General features: G+C 39.3%; 2 protein-coding genes across 2 annotated transcripts in view; one reads left to right on the top strand and one right to left on the bottom strand.

Annotated features, from left to right (window-relative positions):
• doc2a (double C2-like domains, alpha) overlaps positions 1-25,451 on the top strand; it is a 68,009-nt gene that overhangs the window by 7,445 nt on the left and 35,113 nt on the right. The window contains exons 2-5 of the mRNA XM_022668488.2: positions 13,146-13,468; positions 20,867-20,946; positions 24,155-24,229; positions 24,396-24,505. Coding sequence (XP_022524209.1) covers positions 13,150-13,468; positions 20,867-20,946; positions 24,155-24,229; positions 24,396-24,505 — 584 coding nt within the window. The 5' untranslated portion in view covers positions 13,146-13,149. The remainder of the gene's footprint in view (positions 1-13,145; positions 13,469-20,866; positions 20,947-24,154; positions 24,230-24,395; positions 24,506-25,451) is intronic.
• LOC103031685 (major vault protein) overlaps positions 19,946-25,451 on the bottom strand; it is a 151,290-nt gene continuing 145,784 nt past the window's right edge. The window contains exon 19 of the transcript XR_007427294.1: positions 19,946-19,955. The gene's annotated coding sequence lies outside the window, so the exon portion shown is untranslated. The remainder of the gene's footprint in view (positions 19,956-25,451) is intronic.

Here is a 25,451-nt window from a genome sequence, read left to right as displayed (position 1 = left end):
TGAGAACAGGTTCACACCGACTGTTACAACACATTTTAACCACTCTCCCTCTCTCTGTCTGAGACTTAACCACTGCAGTCAGACCCCTAGTCTATGTTGTAGCTACTGACGGGCAAAGCAACAGGGTGGCTGCTCCTCTGATACTGCAGTTTTCAGCTGGAGCAAACACTCATATCTAATACACTTGAGTGTGGAGGCTGATTTAGTCAATATTTGCGTAATAATGAGTCAAAAACCTGTACATAAACTGTTTAAAAGGCTCATTCCTTTCTTTTTTTTAAATTAATTTTAAAATGTCTAGTTGTGGTCTTTTTTTTTGTGAAAGAAAGTGCTCCGGTGTTTCTGTATAACCCTGCTTTAGTTCACTGGATTAGTGATCTCCGAAGAAGGAGAGGAATATCTAAAAAAGGAATATTCAGACATTCAAACATATCGCCTCTGATTGGCTAACAGCACTGCAGCAGAGAATGCCTACTTGTCTTCGCCTCACAGTCAATTTTACAGCTCTAAAACTCAAAAGACAAAATGTTTTTAGAAATACAGCCTTAGTTAGTAAAGATATAGACATTAAACTTCGCTTAATGTCAGACTCTCAGCGTCTCTGCTCTCCCCGCGGCATTGAAAACTTTTCTTTCAACTAAATTAACGCTACTAAACTCTTACATCATACTTGGTGATTCAGTGCTTGGGCAGTTTCACAACGTTGAAGCTACAGAGTCCGCTCTTTATCATTAAATCCGACATAAAAGGCGCTGTTGTGGTACCTTTGTCAAATCGTGCTTCCCTAGTGTATATTTAAGGTCTCTGTAAAATGCAGAATCCACCGGAGATCCGATGTAAACCTATAGTTACTTACACAGGATAGCTAACGTTAACTAGCTGGTGTAAGCAGAGGTATGAGCTCTTTAGCTAACGAGACAATGTCGGCTCTGGTGCAGCCCAGCTTCAGCTCTGTCTGTGGGAGGTCCCGAGCCAAGGTTGGGTGAGGCTGTGAATACTATTTCAGGAGTTGATGTAGACCTGTGTGCTTTTTCTGATCCAGTCGTTTTTTTGAGTATTTTCTTGTCTTAGCTACTGCAGACATTGGGGGTTGAAAAAGAGACCTGTTGTATTCCATAAAGATAGATTTTAGCGGAAGGAGACCTTTAAACAAAACAAATGCTGCACCCAGAAGGAGGTGTTGGAAAAATTAAACTAATGTGGGCATTATTTAATGAGCTACACATACAGTAGAAGTGTGTAATGCATGTCCAACATGATGTCCTGTTATAATCCATCACATGTCACTCAGACCTTCCTGCAGATTTTGTAGTAGGAGTGGGTAGTGAGTGTTTCTAGCTCGCTAAATAGCATCTTACAAAAAAGACAAACGCTGGACTCGTCACTGAAGATGATCCACTGCCTAGGCCTTTGTCTTAGTGGAGACAAAGCGCCATGTGGGACAGTTTGTTGCCATACTTCCAGAAGGATTTGTGTCATGATGTCATATTATGCCAGATCACTTTGACTTTGACAGGCACTTTGACAGTAAATAACGCCTTTTACGTTAATAAGGTCTTGAAACCAGTAGTCCTTTTTGCTATGAACACACACTTCAGTGTACAATGACAATGCTCATCCACACACTGCTGCTATCTTAAGAGATAAAGGTATATGAAAAAGTTTGGGCACCCCTATTAATCTTAATTATTTTTAGTTCTAAATATTTGGGTGTTTGCAACAGCAATTTCAGTTTGATATATCTAATAACTGATGGACACAGTAATATTTCAGGATTGAAATGAGGTTTATTGTACCAACAGAAAATGTGCAATATGCATTAAACCAAAATTTGGCCGGTGCAAAAGTATGGGCACCCTTCTCATTTTATTGATTTGAATACTCCTAACTACTTTTTACTGACTTACTGAAGCACAAAATTGGTTTGGTAACCTCATTGAGCTTTGAACTTCATAGCCAGGTGTATCCAATCATGAGAAAAGGTATTTAAGGTGGCAAATTGCAAGTTGTTCTCCTATTTGAATCTCCTCTGAAGAGTGGCATCATGGGCTCATCAAAACAACTCTCAAATGATCTAAAAACAAAGATTGTTCAACATAGTTGTTCAGGGGAAGGATACAAAAAGTTGTCTCAGAGATTTAACCTGTCAGTTTCCACTGTGAGGAACATAGTAAGGAAATGGAAGACCACAGGGACAGTTCTTGTTAAGCTCAGAAGTGGCAGGCCAAGAAAAATATCAGAGAGGCAGAGAAGAAGAGTGGTGAGAACAGTCAAGGACAATCCACAGACCACCTCCAAAGAGCTGCAGCATCATTTTGCTGCAGATGGTGTCACTGTGCATCGGTCATCAATACAGCGCACTTTGCACAAGGAGAAGCTGTATGGGAGAGAGATGTTGCATTACACATGGATTACACTCTACTTCTGTATGTGTAGCTCAATAAATATTGTCCATATCAGTCAAATTTGTAATGATATATCTTTTCTAGTAACCTAGTAATGTTCCTTACAAATAGCATTCAGAAGTTCAGACACACCTAGACACATCTTGGTGAAACGTTTTTTTGTGTAATTAGTGTAATTATATTTGTGAGGTAAATCAGGGTGAAAATATCATCTAATTAAGATTTCTTACATTTGCTGAAGGGATTCATTGTGAGCCCCAGTGAGTGTGCTCTATATCTCAGCTCTGTTAGCTGAAAAAGACGAGGTGTACCACCTTTTTAAAGAATCATGACAGTGCAGATATTTTTTCTGGCGCTTGGCCAGATGACCAGACCACAGCAAGCATAGAAAGAAAACCATTCAATTCTGAACTGTATGTAAATTACGGTGTGGTCTAAAAATGTGGCACTGTCATAATCACGCCTGAGAAAATATACGTAAACGCTTTTTACTGAACAGATCGAAAACAGGCTGTAACAAGGGACGTGAGCAATCAAAAGCAATTGGCAATTGTAAGTACTGGGACTCTCATTTTTGTTTCATTTCATAAAAGCATCTTATTCCCCTTTGATTGTAATGCTTTTAAATGATTTCTGCAATAAAACAGACTATTAAAAAAATAGGCCAATTTTCTCAAATAGTGCCACCCCTACAATAGCAGCATTGATATCATGATATCTTATTATATTCACTACACTTACACCTCCAAAATTTACATACAGTACTTGTAGCCCACTAGCAAAAGCCTTAGTCAGAGCTGGAGCAATTTGAAACAGTAAAACGTAATGGCAATGGTTTATACTAGATGGGAGAAAATGGTGTTGTTGATACTGGAGAGCAGTTCATCACCTCCTGACTCTAGCTATGGATATACAGATTGATACTGTATGTGAACCAAATGTCATCACCACAGCTTTTCCTGTGCCAGTGTCTGTGGAAAGGAAACTCAAACTCGGGATGCTTCAGTCAGCCAGTAGTGCTGTCAACCAGCCAATACAAGCAGAGTTATTTTTTCCCCTCAAGCCCACCATAAAAAAACAGCAAAATAACAAGGTTGTAAATAAGCTTGTAAAACCTTCAAAAAAGCAAATATGTATATCTTCGTCTTTGTTGTATAAACCTAAACACTGTTATTAAGTGCAATAACTCTAGAGATTTAAACATTCGTCCGACAGACCAGAACAAGCCCAATAAAGTTTCTAATTTGGCCCACACAAAAAAAATATTTTCTCTTTTCAGAATTCATGTTTTGAATAGAGACTATTTCATTGAATTAAACCACATGATAAAGAAATCCACTCCACATAACCCGCACTGGTATATACAGTACTACTTTTAAGTCCACCCAGAAGCTTATGTGCATAATTTCTCTTTAGGTAGATTTGGTCAGAACCCTGGAAAAATGTCTTTTTTTTTTTTTTATATACGCACTATAAGGTGCACTTAAAATCCTTTAAAGCCACTCCACTGAAGTATAGCATTATACAGGAGTTTCAGTTTAGTTCTCCAGCACCAAGACTTGAGCAAAATTAGCATTAGCTGCTAACCGTGCTAGCTCTTTTGTCATTCAGAGGTGAGTATTATTGGCCTGTGGCCTGCTGCTAACCCCAGCTTGCACTGCTGGAGCAGTATTAGCATTAGCCATTAACTGCGCGTAGTGCTAGGTCTTTCGCCATCCAGAGGTGAGTATATTGGACTGTAGCCTGCTGCTTACCCCAGGTAGCACTAATGGAGCAGCATTAGCCGCTAGCTCTTTCGCCATTCAGAGATTTAAATTATTGACCTGTAGCCTACTGCTAACCCCAGCTAGCACTGCTTGAGCAGCATTAGTATATCGGACTGTAGCCTGCGCACTTTCTGAAAACAAAACTGTGCTGCACCCAGCCTTAGTGGACATCTGGAAATCTAAGCTTTTTGTAAATAAACAGAAGCACTTTACTCACCCAAATAAACAGTTTTCAGGAGAGGAACCTGTGTAGATTAACATCCAGCACTTATTTGTGTTTAAAAAGAAAATGTTTTTTTTAAGAATTACAGTTTTGTTTACTGAACTCAGGCGCGAGACCTGCTGAATTAGAAGGAAAATATTGGGACACCCCTATTCCTTACTAGTGTCACATAATTAGCCATATAATATGGTGCACCTTATGTATGAAAATAGACCAGAAAATAAACCTTTATTGATTTATTCTGCAAAAAAATGCAGAATTTCTGTTTTTCTGTTGCCAAAGTGTAATTACAATTAAGACAAATAAAACAAACTAACACAGGACAAAGTCCTGGTCTTTAAGTGAGAGATACTTTTCCCCAATCAAGGAATATCAGTAACATGAATCCCATTTACACATTGATAAGAATAATAATACAAAAAAATGTTAAAAAGTACTTTAGTTGTTGTTAAATCAGATTTTTTTACACACCCCAACTGAATTAAAAATCCCACTCACCCATTGTGAATACAAGTTTGTTGTGGCATTCATATGCACTCATTTCATAAATTCAATATTTCCAACATGACTTGGAGGCAGCATTATACTGTATGCGCAAACAGGGCGATAATCAAAAGCAACAGCAATACCAGAATCAGAATCTCGTTGTCAGGTAGAGCTGGAGGAACTGACAATCAAGTTCAGAGGCAGAACGAGTCATAAACAAACACAGAGCCAAAACCAATTATAATCTTCATTTCAGACAGAGACTTCTACTAAACGGTAAAAGAGCATGAGTTCTGATTCTGCAGGGATTTCTCCAGCTCATTAATCCAGTAAATGGTTTTACTGTCATAAACTGTAATAACTAAGGCTGTGTTCACATTACAAGCTTCATTAGTCTATTCAGATCCATAAATGTAAGTGACCAGTGACCTGTATCTGTCTGTAATATAAACATGTATGTCCTTGAAATGTCACACATGTGCACATGATGTGTTCCTGCATGCCGCCTCTGTAAGTGTTGTGCTGAATGCTGACTGGTACTTACTGGTGATGACAGAACATTGCAAACAAATTCAAGAATGAAGGTAAAAAGCCGTGTGAAATCCGATCTGACTGTTCACATTCTTATTAGATGACCACTACAGGTGTCTGACCTAGGGCCACATATAAAAGGCTATGTTCAGACTGCAAATCTCGAATCAGATCTGTTGAGATGACTGTCCGCACAGTTATTTGCAAGTAATCAGATCAGATTTGCAAGTTTGGACTAAGGTTATTGTAGTTAATGAAAACAAACAAAATAACGTAAACTGAAAGTAAAAAACATTTTCGTTCAGTGAAATTAATTGTAATGGTAATTGAGAGAAATTAATTAATTGGAAGTGATTTGACAGTTTAAAAATCGATTAACTATTATATACGGTTATTAACTAAAACGAACTGAAATTACAGATAGAATACCCTTCGTTTTCATGTTTGTTAATTTATTTATAAGCACTGTTTCCACCCAAGCAGTTTTACAGCTGTTGGAATGTGTGGCACATCGCGGTCCTTGGTGCTATTTCTGTTTACAGTCGCCAACTAACCGTGAAATAATGACACAAAACACTGAGAAAGCTGCAGAATTCTGTGTGGGATTAGAATATGTGTTACACCTTAGCCCATGTCTGTCTTCTGTTTCTCCCTCATTTGGTCTCTTGTGCTCCTGCCCCTCTGTTTACCTGTCATGTTTCCCAGCCATGTGCTATTGTTGTATTTAGTATCTGTCTCCACCCTAGCTCCGCCCCAGCCCTGCCCTATAGCATTAGTGTTCTCACCTGTGTCCTGTTTGTAACCCCGCCCCCTCGTCATCCAAGCCCAGGTGTTTCTCACTCTCCTCTTGTATTTAAGCCCCTCTGTTTGAATGTTCAGTGTCGAGTCTTTTGTATCCTTTGTGCCTTTTGTATCCTCGTATCCTTGCTATCCGTATGTATCCTAGTCTTAGTTTGGTAGTCTGTGTTTCTTAGTCTTTGTTCTAGTTTTTATTCTCCCTGCCTTGTTTTTTTTGTAGTTGTTTGCGTTACCCGTGTTTTGTTTACTGTTTTATTTTATCTTGTTTGTTTAAATAAAATATTTGCACTTACGTCCATCCCTCCGTCTCCCTGCGTAACAATATGAGCACAAGGAAGATAAAAGCACGTGTCCTGTACTGAAACAGGTGATACAGTTTGTGTGAGAACCTTTACCAACTTGACTCTGTGAGTTGCTTATACACCAGAACACCCCAAGCAGGAGGATGAACTGATAAACCTCTCTATCTCACTCAAGCGCATTCTCTCACTCACACACACTGTAAAAAGAACCATATTTCAGACAGCTGTGTTCACTTTCTGATGTTGTTTATATGTGAGGTACAGTATAGTTAGTTCTGCACTGATATGGTAAAAAGCTGTTTCTGTATCTAGTGCTGGGTGTCCATTTCCTACTTTATTTCTGAGTTGATAGTTTGGTGAAAATAAGTTAAACCTGTTGAGTTTATTTGATTTCTGAGTTTGATTATGTGTTTCACAGATTGAATTCTCTGATGTGATGTATGTTTCATGTTCGTGTGTGTCCTATTGGCTGTTTTAAGCAGCAGTATTACATATATTTTTTACTTGTTTCACAGTAACTGAATATTTTTTTAAGTTTTATTGCATAACACCTTTTTGAATCCTGCACCTATAATTTAAAAATAAGTATGAAAAAAACTAAACTAATACTAGAATTAATAAAAAAATACTAAAACTCATAATAAAAGCACTAATAAAAAATAAACACTAATAAAAACTAGCAAACCCATTTTTGAAACAAATTAAAACAAACTGAATTGGAGGAAAATTTTAAAAACTAAATCAAATTAAACTATAATGTAAAATTCTAAACTATTATAACCTTGGTTTGGACAACTCAAGCGCATCTGCATGGTTTGCTGTGGTAACGAGGTTAGTGTCAGTAACTAACCTTTTGCGCTCTAGACCCCGTCTCCCGTCTCTCGACCCCACACTAGATCTGATGAGTTCTTACTGAGTGCTTTTTTGTTGTGTGCGAGGGAGGAAAAAGACATGTTAAAATCTGTGCAGCCAGAGCATTCAGACCACATTTCAAACCACCTCCAAATGGTGTGAAATGATGAGTTCTTGCTGTTTCTTCCTGAAGATCAAAAATCAATCTAATGGGCTCTGAGTGCTCTAGCGATATAAGGTGCTCCCACTATTATCTGAGAATTGCTGGTTCGAATCCTGAATAACGCTGATTGCCAATGAAAGATGGAGCTTTAGAGAGCACAATTGGCCTTGCTCTTTTTGGGTGGGTAGATGGCGCTCTTTCTCACATCACTCCTGATGTAATGTTGGTCAACACAGGCATCTGATGTATTAGAGCTGGAGAGCTGCACTTTCCTCTGAGTGCACTGGATAGCCAGTGATGCTGCATCAGAGGCAGGTCAATGTGCATGCGCTAACATGGTAGTCTTTACTTTATTAGTATTGGGGGCATTACTAGTGATAGGGGCAGTTCTACCAAATAGGCTAGGTCAATGGGTCCAAACTACAGCCCGCGGGCCATTTGCGGCCCGTTTCCTTTTTTGGAGGTTTTATAATGTGAGAAAAACGGGCTAAAGTGTCTAAAAGCGCGAGAGTGCGCAGTTGTATGCTGCTGCTTTCAACTTAGAAACAAAATAATACAGACTGCTGCTTTAATGTTTCCTAGTTTTTGGGAGAACATGGCAACTCCAAAGACACACAATCTTAGTTTACACAACACTGTCAAAGATAGGTAAAGTAAAATGGTGTTCCAAATAGCTTCATTGGCTACCAGTTGATGCTCGCATCAAATTCAAAGCTCCTACAATCGCCTACAAGGTGATGACAGAACAGCTCCTTCCTACCTGCACTCACTCCTGAAGGCTTACGCCACCTCCCGGCCGCTGCGATCCTCCAATGAACGTCGCCTCGCTTTGCCAAACAAACATTCACACAAAGCAATCCAGACTGTTCTCATACGGAGTTCCCCAATGGTGGAACAAACTACCTTCCACTACCAGATCAGGAGAATCTCTCACTATCTTTAATAAACTCCTGAAGACAGAGCTCTTCAAAGAGCACTAACTCTCCTAACACCTCTAACAAACTACCTTCCACTACCAGATCAGGAGAATCTCTCACTATCTTTAATAAACTCCTAAAGACAGAGCTCTTCAAAGAGCACTAACTCTCCTAACACCTCTAACAAACTACCTTCCACTACCAGATCAGGAGAATCTCTCACTATCTTTAATAAACTCCTGAAGACAGAGCTCTTCAAAGAGCACTTACTCTCCTAACACCTCTAACTAACTACCTTCCACTACCAGATCAGGAGAATCTCTCACTATCTTTAATAAACTCCTGAAGACAGAGCTCTTCAAAGAGCACTTACTCTCCTAACACCTCTAACAAACTACCTTCCACTACCAGATCAGGAGAATCTCTCACTATCTTTAATAAACTCCTGAAGACAGAGCTCTTCAAACATTACTTACTCTCCTAACACACCTAACTAACTACCTACTTCTAACCTCATTTCCTTCATCCCTTCCTTCACTCCTCTATCCCATTATTTCCCTTTGACCTCCTTTAGGCCCTATCTAAAGATGTTTTTACCTTCTATTACTTTGTACTTTGGACAAAAGCGTCTGCCAAATATAATGTAATGTAATGTAAAATAGGGAAGAAAAAAGGAATGAAATTGAAGAGAAAAACACAAAAAAACAAAAAAAAAAAATCATATATATATATATATATATATATACAGTATATATATATATATATATATATATATATATATATATATATATATGCCAAAAATCAGATTTGGGCTGACAGTCTGAACAAAGCTGACGTTATTTGAAAAGATCAGATCTGACGTTTCCACACAGTCCTAAAAAAAAAAAAACCCAAAACAATTAATTTCAGCCTGGCACTGTGAACGTAGCCTAATATTAATACAGCTCTTCACAGTTTATTAATTTGGAGATGTTTATTACTTTTTCTGACGCATTTAAGGAGCTGCAAGAGCCGGTTTGAGACTGTACATAAACAAAAACATGTTAATCCTGTGCGGTGTGCTAATCGCTAATTTTGTCAGCAGCCGCGTGTCATGATCTCATTAGCCGTGCTGTTCCAGGTCCTCTAAGCTCAGTGTTCCTGCTGTAATGACGAGCTGCCTGTCACTGCCACAGAGACACATCTGATGCCTGTCAAACTGAAGATGACAGACAGCTGAAGCTGTTTGTATGTGTGTGTGAGCGAGGCTGTGTTAGAATGTGTGGGACTGTGTGTTTGTGATTGGTCCTCAAGGCGAGTTAGAGCTAATTTAGCTTACGGCTCAGCTGCATGTGTGACTACGAGTGCCCTTCCAGTCCCCCTACTCCCGTTTTCTCTCCTTGTCCCTTCATTTCATTCTCTCCCCTCATCACCTCGCTCCTCTCCGTCCCCTCATCTGTCATTCTGTTTGTCTCTCAAACCTCCTCTAGCGAAGTCATGAGCTGTGACAGTTAAAGGCTCTGTATCATGGACAACTCAATTCCTCACTTGTTTTTAAATGAAACACATCCCAGCTGAACATTACTGCTGGTTTTAGATGCTTCAAGCTGGACTTTGGTGTTCAAGGTTGTAAGCGAGCTGGTTGACCAAAGGGGAAAGATACCCTGTATTGTTTATATATATATATATAAAAAAAAAAAAAAGTGTTGACATTTCCTGGCTTGAAGGCATCTGGGATAGACCTTTACACAATGGAAACATGTATTGTGATCAGACAAACACTGCATTTTCTAGATCAAAGATGAAAAGGACTATCCATATTGTTATCAGCATTAGATCCTAGGGCGTCTTCACACCTGTAGTTTGTTTACCTGGAGCGTTTGCACACAGAAACAAACTTTAAAGCACCAAAATGCACCCCAACCAACCATGTCAGCGTGTTGTCTCCTCTAATTGTCTGATAGAGGAGCAAGGAAGATATGAGGAGCGATTGCAGCTCACACCATATTCAGTGTGAAAACAGCTTAGCATGGAGCAGCAGACGACGTGTGTTCATAGCTATAGTAGTAATTATCTGGGTAATAAATCAGAATAAACTGCACCTGAACAGCTGTTTTGCTCACACATGAGAAGTATGTTTGATAGTTGGGTCAGATCAAGGTCGTTTTCACCACAAACAAACCTCTCCGGAGTTCGCTTGGGCCAACAATGAGACCACCTTCTTTTGGTGGGTCTCAACGCAGTTGATTACACATTATTTGAAAGAAAACGCACCAAGGGTGCAATCTAATAATCCGTTTTATCTGGGTCCAAATGTGATTGTGTGAAAACACCCTAAGAGTAGCATATGCTTATACGAATAAAACAATGCAAAATCCCATGCTGCACACATTACAAATGCATGGCAATAGACTGAAGTAATGGGACCTAAAACCTGAAACACTATAGCATTTGGTACTCTTGGTGCTGAAACATCTTTTAAGTGTTGTGAGAAGAAATTATGCGTGGAAAATGCTTTACCGTCTCAACATTTTTTTAAAAATGTGTTTGAAATGCAGAAAGAAGCATATACAGCTCTTCAGAAAACAAATAAGAGATCATCTAAAAATGATGAGTTCCTTTGATTTTAACAAATAAAAAACTCTGAAATATAATCAAGAGGAAGATGGATGATCACAAGCCATCAAATCAAGCTGAACTGCTTGAATTTTTGCACCAGGAGTGGCATAAAGTTATCCAAAAGCAGCGTGAAAGACTGGTGGAGGAGAAAATGCCAAGATGCATGAAAACTAGATTAATTCCATCAAATATGTTTGATCTCTTTAAACTTTATGAAGATTCACTTTTTTCTTTACGTTATTTGAGGTCTGAAAGCTCTGCACCTTTTTTGTTATTTTTTTTAAATATTTTTATTTGTAATTTATGAAAAATGTTGTTTGTAGATTATAAAATAAAACAACGTTCATTTTACTCAAACGTATCTATAAATAGCCAATTCAGAGAAACAGATTTAGAACCTGAAATGGTCCTTTCATTTTTTCCAGAGCTGTATATTAAATCAAATAAAGATAACATGAAAAAAAAAAAAAATATATATAATAATAATATCTTAGGTTCATACTCTTTGCAATTAAATAAAAGTCAAAGTAAATGTAAGAACAGCTGCATTTTTTATTTTATCTTCCATAGTGTCTCAACCTTTTCTGAATGGGTTGTACAAACGCGCGCACACACACACACAAATATTACACAAAAGTTAACCTCAAGGTAAAAAAAACAAGAAAAAAAATAAAGCCTGGTTCCTTTAAGAACATGCAAATTTCTGATTCATGCTCTTTTCTAATTTCAGTGGATTAGGCCTTAAATGGTCAGATAAATCCTCTACAGAATGAAGTCTAGCTTTATTCTGACTAGTTCCTCTGAAATTAGACTGGTTGAAGATGTTCAGAATCAAGTCAAGAGCTCCCTCTCTCTCTCTGTATCTGTCTCTCTCGTTCTCTTTCCGTCTGCATTTCCTCGCCGTATTCGCGCCTCTTTTTAGCTTTGTTCTGGCTCACTAACTCCAAAAGCGATACCTCACAGTAAGTTCAGCTATTTTCTCGGGTTGCAGGGAAGGCGCAAAACAAAAAGATTAGCCCGAGCTGGTGAACCTTAATTACAGCGATGCTGGTCGCCTGCTTTAGCATGCAGCTCACGTCACGGTTTGTGGAACAGGTTGGAGGTTTTCTGCTGAAACGGGGGTTGTGGCAATAAGATGCCGTCTTGCGGTGGCACATTGGACAAGGAAGGTCAAACATCTCATTTCAGGTGATGTCCCCATGTCTAGGAGGTGGTACAAAAATACACAGCCTGGCTCAAGAAAAATAATAAGGCATTGCTCGAGGAAAGGTGTTGGCTGGGAGAGACAAACAACACAGACAAACACACGCTAACGAGACTGATATGTAAATGTGTTAATTTAATACTGTCAATTACCAAAAATGTGATAAACAGTACGATTTGTAGAAACTTTATTAAAAAAAATTCACTTTCTGATCAGATTATTAGCAAAGAATCTGGTGAAAATCGAGGCTTAGTTAGACAAATCAAAGTTAGTTTTAGGTTTAGGAGATTCCTTTAATTGGGAAAACAGTATTGATACTTCTCTTAGTTAATAGGTTGGCATGTGTATCGGTCTACATTAGCCCATTAAGATCTGAAGCTCTACAGTGAATTTAAATAAAAGGGGAGATATTGTTAATGCTACTATTTTAACACAATATAGTAGCTCCACACCTCTTTGATAGAATCCAGAGAGCCCTGACATTTAAAACAAGGCATTAAGAACTTTAAAAATGCACAAAAAGTTTATTAAAAAACACTGTTTTACAACCCATAGCGTAACCTACATCTCCAGGCGCTGCCATCCTAAAGTAAAGTCATGATGACAAGAGATAAGGACCGCAGGCAGGCCAGTCCAGTACCCGTACCCCCACTTCTTCGGCAGCCATTCCTTTGTAATGTGTGCAGCATGTGATTTTGCATTGTCTTGTTGAAAAATGCATAGATGTCAGTAGAAAAAAAATGTCATCTTAAATTCATTAGGACTGGATGATCACCATGGCACCCCCCACAACTCTAAAGTTTAAGTCTCAGTTTAGGTGCAATTTAATAATATGCATAAAAAGCGGAACTTTGCGTTTTCCTCTCTCATCACTTGCTGTCTGTTTTTCTCTCTTTTCAGCTCTATGACGGTGCGTAAAGGAAATAAACTCACCATCTCCATCCAGGAACACATGGCCATAGACGTCTGCCCAGGCCCAATCCGACCAATCAGACAAATCTCAGCCTACTTCCCCCGCCTCTCCCCGACCGGCGAGCCCCTCTCCCCAAACCCTGCTGCCTCTCCATTGGCTCTCAGCCCTGGGGGCGGGGCCTCTGGAGTGGGGAGCAGTGCACTCCTCTCCCCTTCGAAGGCGGGGGCAAGGGGAGGGGGCGGGACTTTATCTGCCGCAAGTAGCATCGAGACATCAGTGGACATCCACAGCTCCGACAGCGATGACTGCAGTAAGTCTAGCCCTAGCCCATCCCCTTAGTTGTACACATTAATATATGTGCATATGACCACCCCTGTTTACCTGTTTACCCAAGTTTACCTGAGGAAGTTGCATTTATGAGCCTGACAAGGTCCTAAACACGAATATGAAAGTCGAATGTTTGCAACCAGGTTTACCAAGTTTTTACACCCAGTATAATAATAGCAATAAAAAAACAGGCCAAGGTAGCAATAATGTAACAATAGTAATCAACTTCTTAAAGCCATGTAACATAGCCATGTAACATAGCATAACACCTCTGTTGTGACTACTGTTTCCTGTTTGGTAGCTGATGAGCATGTAACTGGTTAGCTTTTAGCCTAGCACTGGTAAAACTGTGGCTCTGAGGCCTGGTGTGCCTCACAACTAGTCTGAAGAATATTCTTCCAAAGTGGTCATTGTGATTGACAGCCTGCTATCACATGGAAATGCATCGGACACAGCCTTGAGACAGAAAATATCTTTAAGGTTTTGATATCTGTAATCGAGTATATACAGTATATAGGCTGTGTCAGCCTCAGACAGGATTCTGAGGCAGGAATGCATCCAGTCATGCTTGAATCCAAGCTTAGTATTCTAGCCCTCTCCTAATGGACAAGAATCCTAACAGCTAATGACATTGTTGCCTTTCTGATTGGGTTACAGAGGCTTTTATCACCACACTGCCTGAGGCAGCGTGTACAGCTAGGCATCAAGTCAGCCAGCTACAGTCATAGATACACAACATCAGGGTGCCCTGAAGAGCAGCAGGCTGGCTAACCCCTGGCTTTGCCTTGCAGTGCTACAAGACTCGCACTTTGCCCACATGCTGAGGACCAGCCCGTCTAACCCGTCTGAAGCCAGGGATTTAGCTGAGTTTCTGCGTACAGCGAGAGCAGAGTGCTCAATGTGCTTGAAACTGAGAGAAGTTACTAAAACTATGCCCATTTTTTGTGATGATACCTTAAAGCAGGGGTGTCCAAACTTTTTTTTGTTGGGGGCCAGAAGGAGAAATATATTTGAAGTCACGGGCCACACTCCGTAATAAAACAAATAATGAAATATAACACTTTAAATAATACTTTTTTCCTGATTATTTCATTTACACACCATTTTACTTGACTAACTATCTTTATCTTTGACAGTGTTGTGTAAACTAAGATTTTTCAAATTGATGTTTAATTTCATGATGTCTCTTAATATAAAACACCTTAATTTCGGAAACTTTTAGACTCTTTGGCCCGTTTTTTTGCACTAGAAATGCGCACTCTCTCTGCTTTTAGACTCTTTTGCCCCGTTTTTCTGCGCTAGAAATGCGCACCCTCTCCGATTTTAGACTCTTTTGCCCCGTTTTTCTACGCTAGAAATGCGCACCCTCTCCGCTTTTAGACTCTTTTGCCCCGTTTTTCTACGCTAGAAATGTGCACCCTCTCCGCTTTTAGACTCTTTGGCCCGTTTTTTCTGCGCTAGAAATGCGCACCCTCTCCGCTTTTAGACTCTTTTGCCCCGTTTTTCTGCGCTAGAAATGCGCACCCTCTCCGACTCTTTGGCCCGTTTCTGACACCTAGCGTTCAAACTTTGAATCTCACATTATAAAAACCTGCTTAACAGCGGGGCAACTTTCATTCTATTTCTAAAATACCTCGTTTGGCCGTAGTTTGGACACCCCTGCCTTAAAGAATCTCAGAAGTTCCAAACACAGATAGCTGGCTAGCTTGCTAAGATGCTTACCAAGGCCCTGTTGATGCCTGAGATTAATATTTACATATTAAAGGAAAATTCCAGTGTGAAATAGACTTGGAGTGAAAACATGTAAAACATGATAACGAGAACAAACTTTTGTTTAATACCCCACCTCTGTTCGCCCTCAGCATTTCAGAATACAGGACTTTTAGCCAATGCTTCTAAAAGGCTTACAATGCTTAGCAGTAAGGGCACAGTGTTGACTATGCAAAGAAATCACAATTTTTACACAATTAACTAACAAGCTCAAAGTATCTCCACACTTGGTAGAATTCTGAGAACTTTAAAAGTATATCACTTACCCTTAAAGAGTGGGCGGAGCCATGGTTAAGTTGTGATTGGCCAGGGTTATGATGATGATAGCCTTACTTCTGTTGGGATTACCCATTTTACATTTAACAGAGGGGAACCGAGAGGAACAATGCTGCTGAAATACATTTTGTGAAGATATTCATAAGACATTCACATTCTGTACATTCACACTAAGGGCCCTGAGGAGCTATATTAACTTAATTAGAAAGAATTAGAAAGAACTCACATTTAGGTTCCCAGGGGCTTTGAGGGATGAATAGAGACTAGAATAAAGTCACATAAAACTAAATAATGAGTGTTTTTGAAACAAGAACAGCACAAATGTCATAAGAGGACTTCAGGGGAAAAAATTAAATGAAGCAAAATGTAGATTATTATCCCTCTAAGAAAGTGAAATGTCTCCGCTTATACAGAGTCACTGACTCTCTGAGTAATGAAATGTATTAAATAAGTGCGGAGCAGTTATTTCCTGTGAAGCCTGCCTGTATTTGGAGCATTTTAAATGTAATGGCAGCAAGCATGAAATGTTGTATGGTGAAATGAGGTGAACTCTTCCCAGGGGGGGGGGAGAATTTGCTCTCTTTTCTAGAGTGACATTTTGATTCAGGCTTCCTTGTAGTGGTTCAGCGGTTAATATCCCCCACCAGGAATGCCTGAATGTTGGTTGGTCACATAAGCCTAAGATAAAGCAGGCAAATATCTTTCCAGAATGCCTTTAGATCCTGGATATTGGAATGTTCAGCACTCTAATGTAGTTTAATATTGCTTTAGGCCTGGGGCACAGTGAAGAATGTTAATGCATGCTGCTGCGACCTGTGGGTGGTGATGTTAGATGAATCAGATAAGCTCTATGACTGAGAATTCTTTTGACACAAGCATAATCTTAGACCTGGAACAGTTGGAGCCATCACTTACATATAAATCATCACTTTATCACCTCATATCGCAATCATGAAGACTTTTGCATAGGCTCACCTCTTTATCATACATCACTTCAGTAATTGCAGCATTCATCGCAACCATACATATATATATATATATATATATATATATATATATATATATATATATATATAAGCATTTGTGAATTTCAGAATTTTTCATGAAACAGTCAGTGGGTAAATGACAGTCTCTGTGTCATAATGTGCATCATAAAATAATAATATTTTGCATCCATATTTGATCTGTATTTCGGTCTTCCATTTATTTGAAAACAGCATTTTTGGTGTCTGAAAGCTGAGGTCTTTAATGCACTGCAATGTATGCACTATACAAAGGATATTTTGTTGTTGTGTGGACGGAAATTAATTAAAAAAATAGAGGAAGGAAATGTGACGGGACACATAGCCGACTTTTTACTTTTACTCTTTACATTTTCACACAATTATCTGTACATTTAAAAAATACCCTCCTTAGTGCTATTTAACTTCAGCTTGTTTTCATTCTGGCTTGCCATCCTAATCTATCCAGATAAATGATTGTAAATTGATTGTAGTTGGATAAGAAGTATAAACATATTCCATTCCGACACCCTATTGGTTTATACACGTCACGGCCACACTCCAGCAGGAACATAGCAGACGTATTTAGCCTGGTAAAAAGATGATCCGTGCAGAGAGTCAAGAGAACTTGAGCGAAATGTCCCAACTAGGTTTAATATCTTTAAAATATTTGCATTGTATTAAAATGCACATGTACATATATGTAGTTAAAACAGATAAAGTCTAGTGCATTAACATTTTAATATAACATTATAGTCAGGGGTAGTACACTATAGGCTTCTGTGGCACAGCCAAATCTTGTATCCTTAATGCCATTTTCCCCTTTAAATTACTCTCACTTTTATACCCTAAGTAGTTTTGAAACCAGTACTTTTACACTTTTACTTTAGTAAAAAGCTTGAGTTGATACTTTAACTTCTACAGAAGTATTATTAAAACCCTAGTATCTTTATTTCTACCTGAGTAATGACTGTGAATACTTTTGACACCTTGGATGATGTAGTTTGTACATACCTTTTAATCCTGCTGCTTTGAGGGTAAGAGGGGCAAATGGGAGGCACTGGAACCAGGGCACCTTCTCCTTGTTGGACGGGTCCACCTTTAGGGAAGGAGAGAGTCTTGAGGTTTTTGGGTTAACCTGAAATATAAAAGAAAATGTTAATACAAGTGATCACATGACTGTTAATACCATGGCATGTACAGTATGTGCATAGCATAATGGCGCTATGTGTGTAATTTCTGTTTTACATTTAATTGCAATGAACATCATCCCTTGAGGGTGGGGCTTAATATGTAAATGTCCGTATGGGATCCTCGACTAGGGGGAAATCTCTCTGGGAAGGTGAAACTCTACCATGTGTTTACATAGACATTATATAACGTTACGCGTTTAACGTCAGTTCCAATAGCCCTCTTACACAAGATGGCGTCATTCTATTTCCGGCATTTGAGGGTGTGTTGAGTTGACCCCAACATTGAACACTCGTGTGTGTGTGTGTGTGTGGTCAGCATTTCCAACCGGGAGACTTCGCAGTGACTGCAGGGGGACTGAGGAGGTTACAGAGTGGAGCTGTAAGTTACCCCACCCTGGAATGAGTAACGTTACACTCTACCTACACCGAGGCAAACTCCGAGTCGGAGAACGACATGGACACAGAGGCACCGTATCATGATAACTGTTTAACTCCAGTGACGGCGGTGACGGCAGCAGAAATGGCCAATGAGAATAAAGCCCTGCACCAGAAAATTAGGGAACTCCAACACCAGCTGGAAGTGCTACTGCTGAGGACCGTTTTGGCGTTGTTCTATGAGGAGTTTCATGTCTATTCGTGTTTAGACCACGGCGTCTGCCGAGAGGGTACTGACTGCAGCCTGCAGGAAGGCGGAGTTGGATGTCCAGCGCGTCCAGTCCCGCCCACCATGGCCGCGTCATGTCTTAGTTCCGCCTCTAAACGGAAGTAAACAAAGAACAGGGCAGTTAGCGGTTGTATTTTATAAACTAAAAAATCCAGGTTATACAATAATCTTTATTGATTATTGACTGCATATATAAGCAAATCCCTGACTACAACGGCCACCAGATTACAAAGCTTTTAATTTATTGGTCACACTTCCCCTTCCACCTTAAAAGGCGCATATTTTGCGCATATGAGCCCATATTACTGCGATGGATTGGCGGCCTGTCCAGGGTGTATCCTGCCTTCCGCCCGATGCCTGCTGGGATAGGCTCCAGCCCCCCCACCGCGACCCTTCACGGATTAAGCGGTTGACAATGAGATGAGATGAGATGAGCCCATATTAAGTGCTTTATGAGGTGGATACATTTCTGCTTGTGTTGTGTAGATATAATAAACTGTCCACATAAAAGTAAACTTGGATTCATATTTAAATGTTTTGGTCCGCCTTAAAAGCTGAAGACGTTCAAAGGCCCTAAAAAACACATCATATGTGTTTAAGGTGGAATTGTACATTAGCAAATTAGCCTAACACCAACATCGTCGTGTGAGTGATTTACAGAAGGCAATAAAGGCAACATAAATAGCTATTCACACGTAGTGGCCCTGGCAGGGACTGCCTTCATGAAGACACAAGAAACGTGACTAATAATATGAGTGAGGCAGGCAGACAAGAGGTAAGAGTGAATGGGGTGTGTGAAATTATATTACAGGCATTTTCCAGGCATTTCCAGGCTCAAGTTTTAATTAGGGAGGTTATGCCCTCCAATCTCCACTGTAATTTGTACCCTAGTGTATATGTACTTTTTCGAACATAAGGCAAACAGAATTCATTGGGTCTGTCCAGTTCCCTTATTCTAAAGTCTAAAATGGTTTAACCACCAGGTTAAAAAAGCCTAGTAACCAGTATTTACAAGTCTGTATTAGATAGATTTGAACTTTACTTGGACATATACTTTAAATGGGAAGGGGAACTGACATATTGGGTTCTAAATGGTCCCATTTTCTATCTGGCTACCTTGAAGAAGCTTGCTCATGGTAGGATTTCCAAACCTTACTGTACTTTTGGTAACGTGTATACATACTGTAACTATGTATACATTGGTAACATGTATACATAGGTTTTTGGTTTGCAGTGTGATTTCTAAATATTGAGACTATATTTTATCTATAATATCATATTGACATTTAATTTCTGTGTTTATTAAGGGAAGATACACGTTTTAAAAATCTAATGGCGAAACCTTGACAAAATATATGTAAATTGAAACATATATGCTGTATGTATGAGTGAGGTCTAAGTAAGGCCTAAATGAAGCAAAACAACTTTTTCTTTAATTTTAACATCAGTATTACATTTTCTGCTTATTTTCAAGTTCAAATGAATTAAAATAAAGAAAACATTCTAAGACTGATTGAGATCATTATTCCAAAAATAAGCAAAATAATTTGCACTTACTAACAGCAGCTAAAAGACTATTATGTGCAATTGGCTTAACCCCAATACACAACCATGCTTACTATCCTACAATGACATTGTTCCCCTCAAGCGGACAACTGCAACCAGAGATTTGATGAGGGATAACATTAGATCAGCCCTGAAGAATTCTCTATCAGCTAATTAGACAAATATGATATTCAATATGTTTGCATTGTCTACACTGTGTAAATCTTACATATTTGCAAAAATCAATGATCAAAATAAATTTATTGTATTATTTTTAAAATATGCAGATACATATACACAATGCCTTAAATCTGCCACAGATAGCATTGTTAAATATTTTATAAGCTTGTGATGTATTTATAGGATGTATTTGGCTTTGTGGGGGGGGGGGGATGTCTAGATGGTGTTTTACTAGTGTATTTACTAGAATTTAAAGAAAGAGCTCTGCTTTGATAGGCTATGTTCCCTAATGTACTATGATGGCACACAGGAGCCACATAGCAAATAATAACATAACATAGCATAGATTCAATACAGACATTATTATAGACTTGGATATATTTTATTGCTAGCTCGTTTATGTCAGCAGATCAGCCTTAATGGGTTTAAACAGAGCTATGCTTAATGATATCCAGGATGATAATCCTCTCACATTTAGGGCTGCAGACACAGTTAACTACTCTCAGTGCACTTTTTAGCCCGTTCAAAAATGTATTACTTAAAAACAATGTCTGATGAGCACTCTTTATTTTAGCCCAGGGAAGCACCAAAAGTTTGCTTGTCATTGCTTTAAAATCTCATAACACTACAAAAAGCACCAGCAGATGTTGATCTTTCAGAAGCAGAGAGATTTGGCTGTAATTTAGTCTATTTGTACATCCGTTGATGATTGTGCTAATACTGTCGTTTTCTCTCTTTTCATTCTGGCGCAGCGGCTTTAGGCACATTAGAGTTCGAGCTCCGGTATGAGAGAGCAACCAGCTCGCTTCACTGCACCATCATTAGAGCTAAGGTGAGTATAGTGCTTGATAGCTGGGATAAAGCTGTTCTCCTCTCCGGGGTATTAAGCCTAGTGCTGTTAGACTGCAAATGGTTTTCTATGCTGACCTGTGAAAAAGGCGAGTTGGGTGGCCTAACGCCTCATTTAGGTTAAAAACAAAATGTTGCTTGAGTGAAATAATGATGTAAAAAGGGTGAAGAAATTGGACACATAATGGAAAGCACATAAACAGGCATCCCGCTCTCAACAGAAGTTCTGTGAGTCTACTGCATTTTAGTTGGAGCTACTTGAACCCCACAAATTAAATACAATATCCCAGATGTTAAGGAGCTACAATACTCAATTTACTCTGCTGAAATTCTATTAAATTCTATCAAATTTCTTGTCATTCAAATCTTCAAGATTTCAAAACATTAAGCTCAAATATTTGGGCTCTCAGTTGTCACACTTTAGTCTGACTCTGTTTTGTGTTTTTCCCTCTTTTGGTTCCATGTGCTTCTGCCCTCTGTTTTTCTGTCTTGTGTTCCTAGCCATGTGCTTTTTTTTAGTTTTGTTATTGTCCTGTCACCTCGTGTCTTGTTTGTAACCCCACCCCCTCGTTTCCTGGCCCACGTGTTCCTCACCCTCTTTGTGTATTTAAGCCCCTCTGTTGTAATGTTCCTTATGGAGTCGTTTGTGTGCCTCAAATGCTATGCATCATTTTGTATGCTTGAGTTTTCCTGTCAGGTCTGTTGGGTTTTCGTGCTGCTTGTTCTTTGTTTCTTATTTTCTTAGTTAACTTTAATCTGTTAAATCTTCTTTGTTTTGTTTTGTTTTCTTAATCTAGTTTTCTTGGTTTGGTTTTGCTTGTTTTTTGTTGTAGTTTAGTTTAGTTTACTTTGTCTTGTTTGTTTATTTATTTATTTATTGTCGTTTTGCTACCTATGTTTGCTTTCTGTTTTGCTCTTGTTTATCTTGTTTAATAGATTTTTGTCCTGCTGTTGTGCCCGTCTTCTCACCCTTACCTGCGTGACCTCAGTGACGGGTTAAAAAACAGGTGGTGACTTTTTGTGTATCGGAGGAGGCACTTGCCAGTACTCACAATCCTGTGTCTGTGGGGAGCATTGCAAGTTTTAAGTCCTAGTGAGTGGGTGGATTAATTAGCTTAGCTAAACTAGGGAAAAAATGATAAAAGTAAATTTAATTTAAAAAAAAAAGGCTGATTAAAATGTTGGCCAATTTCAAGCTGCAGTCCTCTGTTTATATAAGAAGCACTCTTAGTAATTTGTATGACTAGCTAATGTGAATCATTTCAGAAGTCTCCCCAAAAGAGAAAATAAACCTCTAAAAGCTGAGCACTGAGCTGCTTGTTTCAGCCCCAGATATTAATAAAACACTTGATTCATGAAAAATGTTGTAGCTGCAGTGTTGAAATTATGGGAACTGAAAGACAAGACGCTAACACTATGTTCTGGAGAGGTTTGTTGAAGGACTCAGGGAAGAGTATCAGGTGCACACTGATGACACTGATTAGTTGTGTGAAAGGGAAAGAAAAGAAATGAAAGGTTTCATGAAAAACAATGGGATGTGAATCTGAGAACATTTTCTGCTGGAGAGGATTACATTTACTGACAGGGTAAAGTAGTTGATAACTAGGAACTGTGGATCTGAAGAGCAAGAATCCTGAACAGCTTTTTGAATGTCCTGCTATGTCCTGCTATATATACACCAGATTGAATTGATCCATTCATTTCTAGGGTTATTACACCCTTAAAGGTCTCATTCCATCGTTTTTTTTCGTTCATTTTAAAATGTCTAGTTGTGGTCTCTTGTATGAATGAATGTCATGTAAATGGCCATGTAAATTGGAGAGAAAATGGGTGAAAAAAAAAACAAAAAAAAACATACAAATCAAGAGCTAAATCATGTTTAATCTGTAAACATTATACAAACATAATAGAAACACAAAAATAAGGACATTTTGAAAAATTAACGCCAAAAGCAACAGCATTTGACACCATCAGTTTGAGAAATCACATTATGTATGAATTTTACCAGTCAGGTATTAAGACGCAGTAAAGCCACTCTGCTGAAGTACAGTGTTATTCAGGAGTTACAGTTTAGTTCTCCATCACCATGGAGCACCAGCATTAGCATTAGCTGCTAAGCCCTATTTGCCCATTCAGAGGTGAGTATTATCGGCCTATAGCCTGCTGCTAACCCAGGCTAGCACTGCTGAAGCAGTATTAGCATTAGTTGCTAACCGTGCTAGCTCTTTTGTTGTTCAGATGTGAGTATATAGGACTGTAGCCTGCACGATCACCATGTTAAAACAAGCTACGTGGGACGAACTGCTTGCTAATATCGCCCTGGCTTACCGGAGCACTCAGGGTTCCTCAGTGAAGCGCAGTCTAGTGCCATTAGCTGCTTACCACTAGGGGTAGTACTAATTCTCCAGCCTTAGTGCTGGAAAAAATTGTGAATCTAAGCTTACTGTAAATAAACTGAAGCGCTTTACTCACCCAAGAAATGGTTTTCGGGAGAGAAATCTGTGTAGATTAACATCCAGCGCTCATTTAACTTTAAAAGAACATCTTTTTTTTGTTACAGTTTTGTTTACTTAACTTTACTCACCACCACCCAGCGACGAGAGTGTCTCGTAAATGAAAAAAGACCAGAAAATAGATTATTAATAATAATGCGCCTTTTCTCGTTATAGTGCGAAAAATATGGTACTGCTTTTTTACTATCTTTGATTTTGAAATGATGATGAATATGCATGTGTCCCAATACACTGATACCAATTGCTATATATATTTTACAGTAATGTCATACAGTAAATAAACTGTTTAGAGTTAGTAATGAGGTGAGGTGTAAAGTCTTGTGTACCAGGGCTACCTTCCTTTGGGTATACAGTTTAATGTTTTACAATAGTAAACTGTCTGGTCACAGTGTTGTAGGCCATAAGAACAAGTTACTGTTTTTTTTGTGACTTCATGCTGACTGAAAACTGCAGTGCATTAACTTTGCAATGTCTCTGCTGCCACATTTGAATATTTTATTGTTAGTTTACATATACCTTTAGTTATTGTAAAGAATAATTATAGTATTGTAATGTATATATTTATACCAGAACTTGCTCTAAAAAAGCTGCAAAAATATATAATTCATTTACAGCTGCAAATTAAGACATCATAACTATCAAACTCTGTTTTGCTTCTCTCTTGCTGTCTCGCTCCAGGGCCTGAAGCCCATGGATTTCAACGGCCTGTCGGACCCATATGTCAAGCTCCATCTTCTGCCAGGAGCTTCTAAAGTGGGTGAATTTGAACCATAGGCACTGGCATTCTCACATCCCTTCCATTAGTCACTACATTTACCCCACATCTTCTCCACACCTACCATGTTTTTTTTTTCCAGATTGCCTCGCTAACATAGCAGGTTAGCAAGCATGTTTACGAATGAGCCTCTTCTCTCATCAGGCTAATAAGCTGAAAACCAAAACGGTGAGGAATTCTCTGAATCCGGTCTGGAATGAGACACTAACGTACATCGGAATCACAGAGGAAGACATGCACAGGAAGACCCTGAGGTAGTGTGTGTGTTTGTGTGCGCGTGAGTGTGTGTGGGGGTGCGTTCATAAGTCTTCAAAAAAGCCCAAGCTAAAAATGTCTCGGGAACTGTCTTTCCGGCTATGAATATCTGCAAGCTGACAGCCCACACAGCCCTCCCTGGGTACAGGTTTATGGCAATATTGCTGCCTTTGTGCATTTGTGTGTTTGTAAGAGTGTGTGTATGTGAGAAAAAAGGAGAGAGAGAGAGAGAGAGAGAGAGAGAGAGAGAGAGAGAGAGAGAGAGAGAGAGAGAAAGAGCATGGTGTACTTCTGAGCATGTTTGCGTGAGTGTGTGTATATGTGTGTGTGTCATTTAAACCTCAGGAACGATTGCCATTCTGAAGTTGTGCGCTTGTGGTCACGCCTTAATAATTCGTCATGGAAGCCTGAATATTCCCACAGCCTGGAGCAGCCTTCCTCTAGAGCAGCAGGAGCACACGGCCTCCACACTCAAGTTTATAATGCAATTATAAACAGAAAATTACCTGTGTGTCCAAATCGTAAATGAACCGTATCCCCTGACCCACTTGTGGAAGCACCAGCTAGCAAACAGATGGACCACAGTCTGGCACTTAAGGCTGTCAGACATCTGGCATCTAGAGTTGTAGAGGTTGCTAATGGTGTCCTGCGATAATCCATTCAATTGGTGATGGGTCTGGTGATGCAGCTAGCCATGGCATAGTATCTGTGCCTTCAAGACAAGCTCATGAGACAGCAGCAGTAGTATGTAGACAAGCATTGTCCTGTAGAGTAGCGCAACGGAGTGTGCGTTTAGCAAAGGTCAACCTCTGACTTCAGGACCACCAGGACCACTGGTTCTAGGATCTTTTTATAGTACCATTGGGCTGTCAAAGGGCCTGTACTGAAGTCAGAGGTTGATCTGGCATTGAGACAGGGTGGCAGAGGGTCTTGAAACTTTAGTTC

Source organism: Astyanax mexicanus, chromosome 19, assembly GCF_023375975.1.
Source record: "Astyanax mexicanus isolate ESR-SI-001 chromosome 19, AstMex3_surface, whole genome shotgun sequence".
Lineage (NCBI taxonomy): Eukaryota > Metazoa > Chordata > Actinopteri > Characiformes > Acestrorhamphidae > Astyanax > Astyanax mexicanus.
Note: the sequence above shows the minus strand (reverse complement) of the source record. Positions and strands in the feature narration are given on the sequence as shown.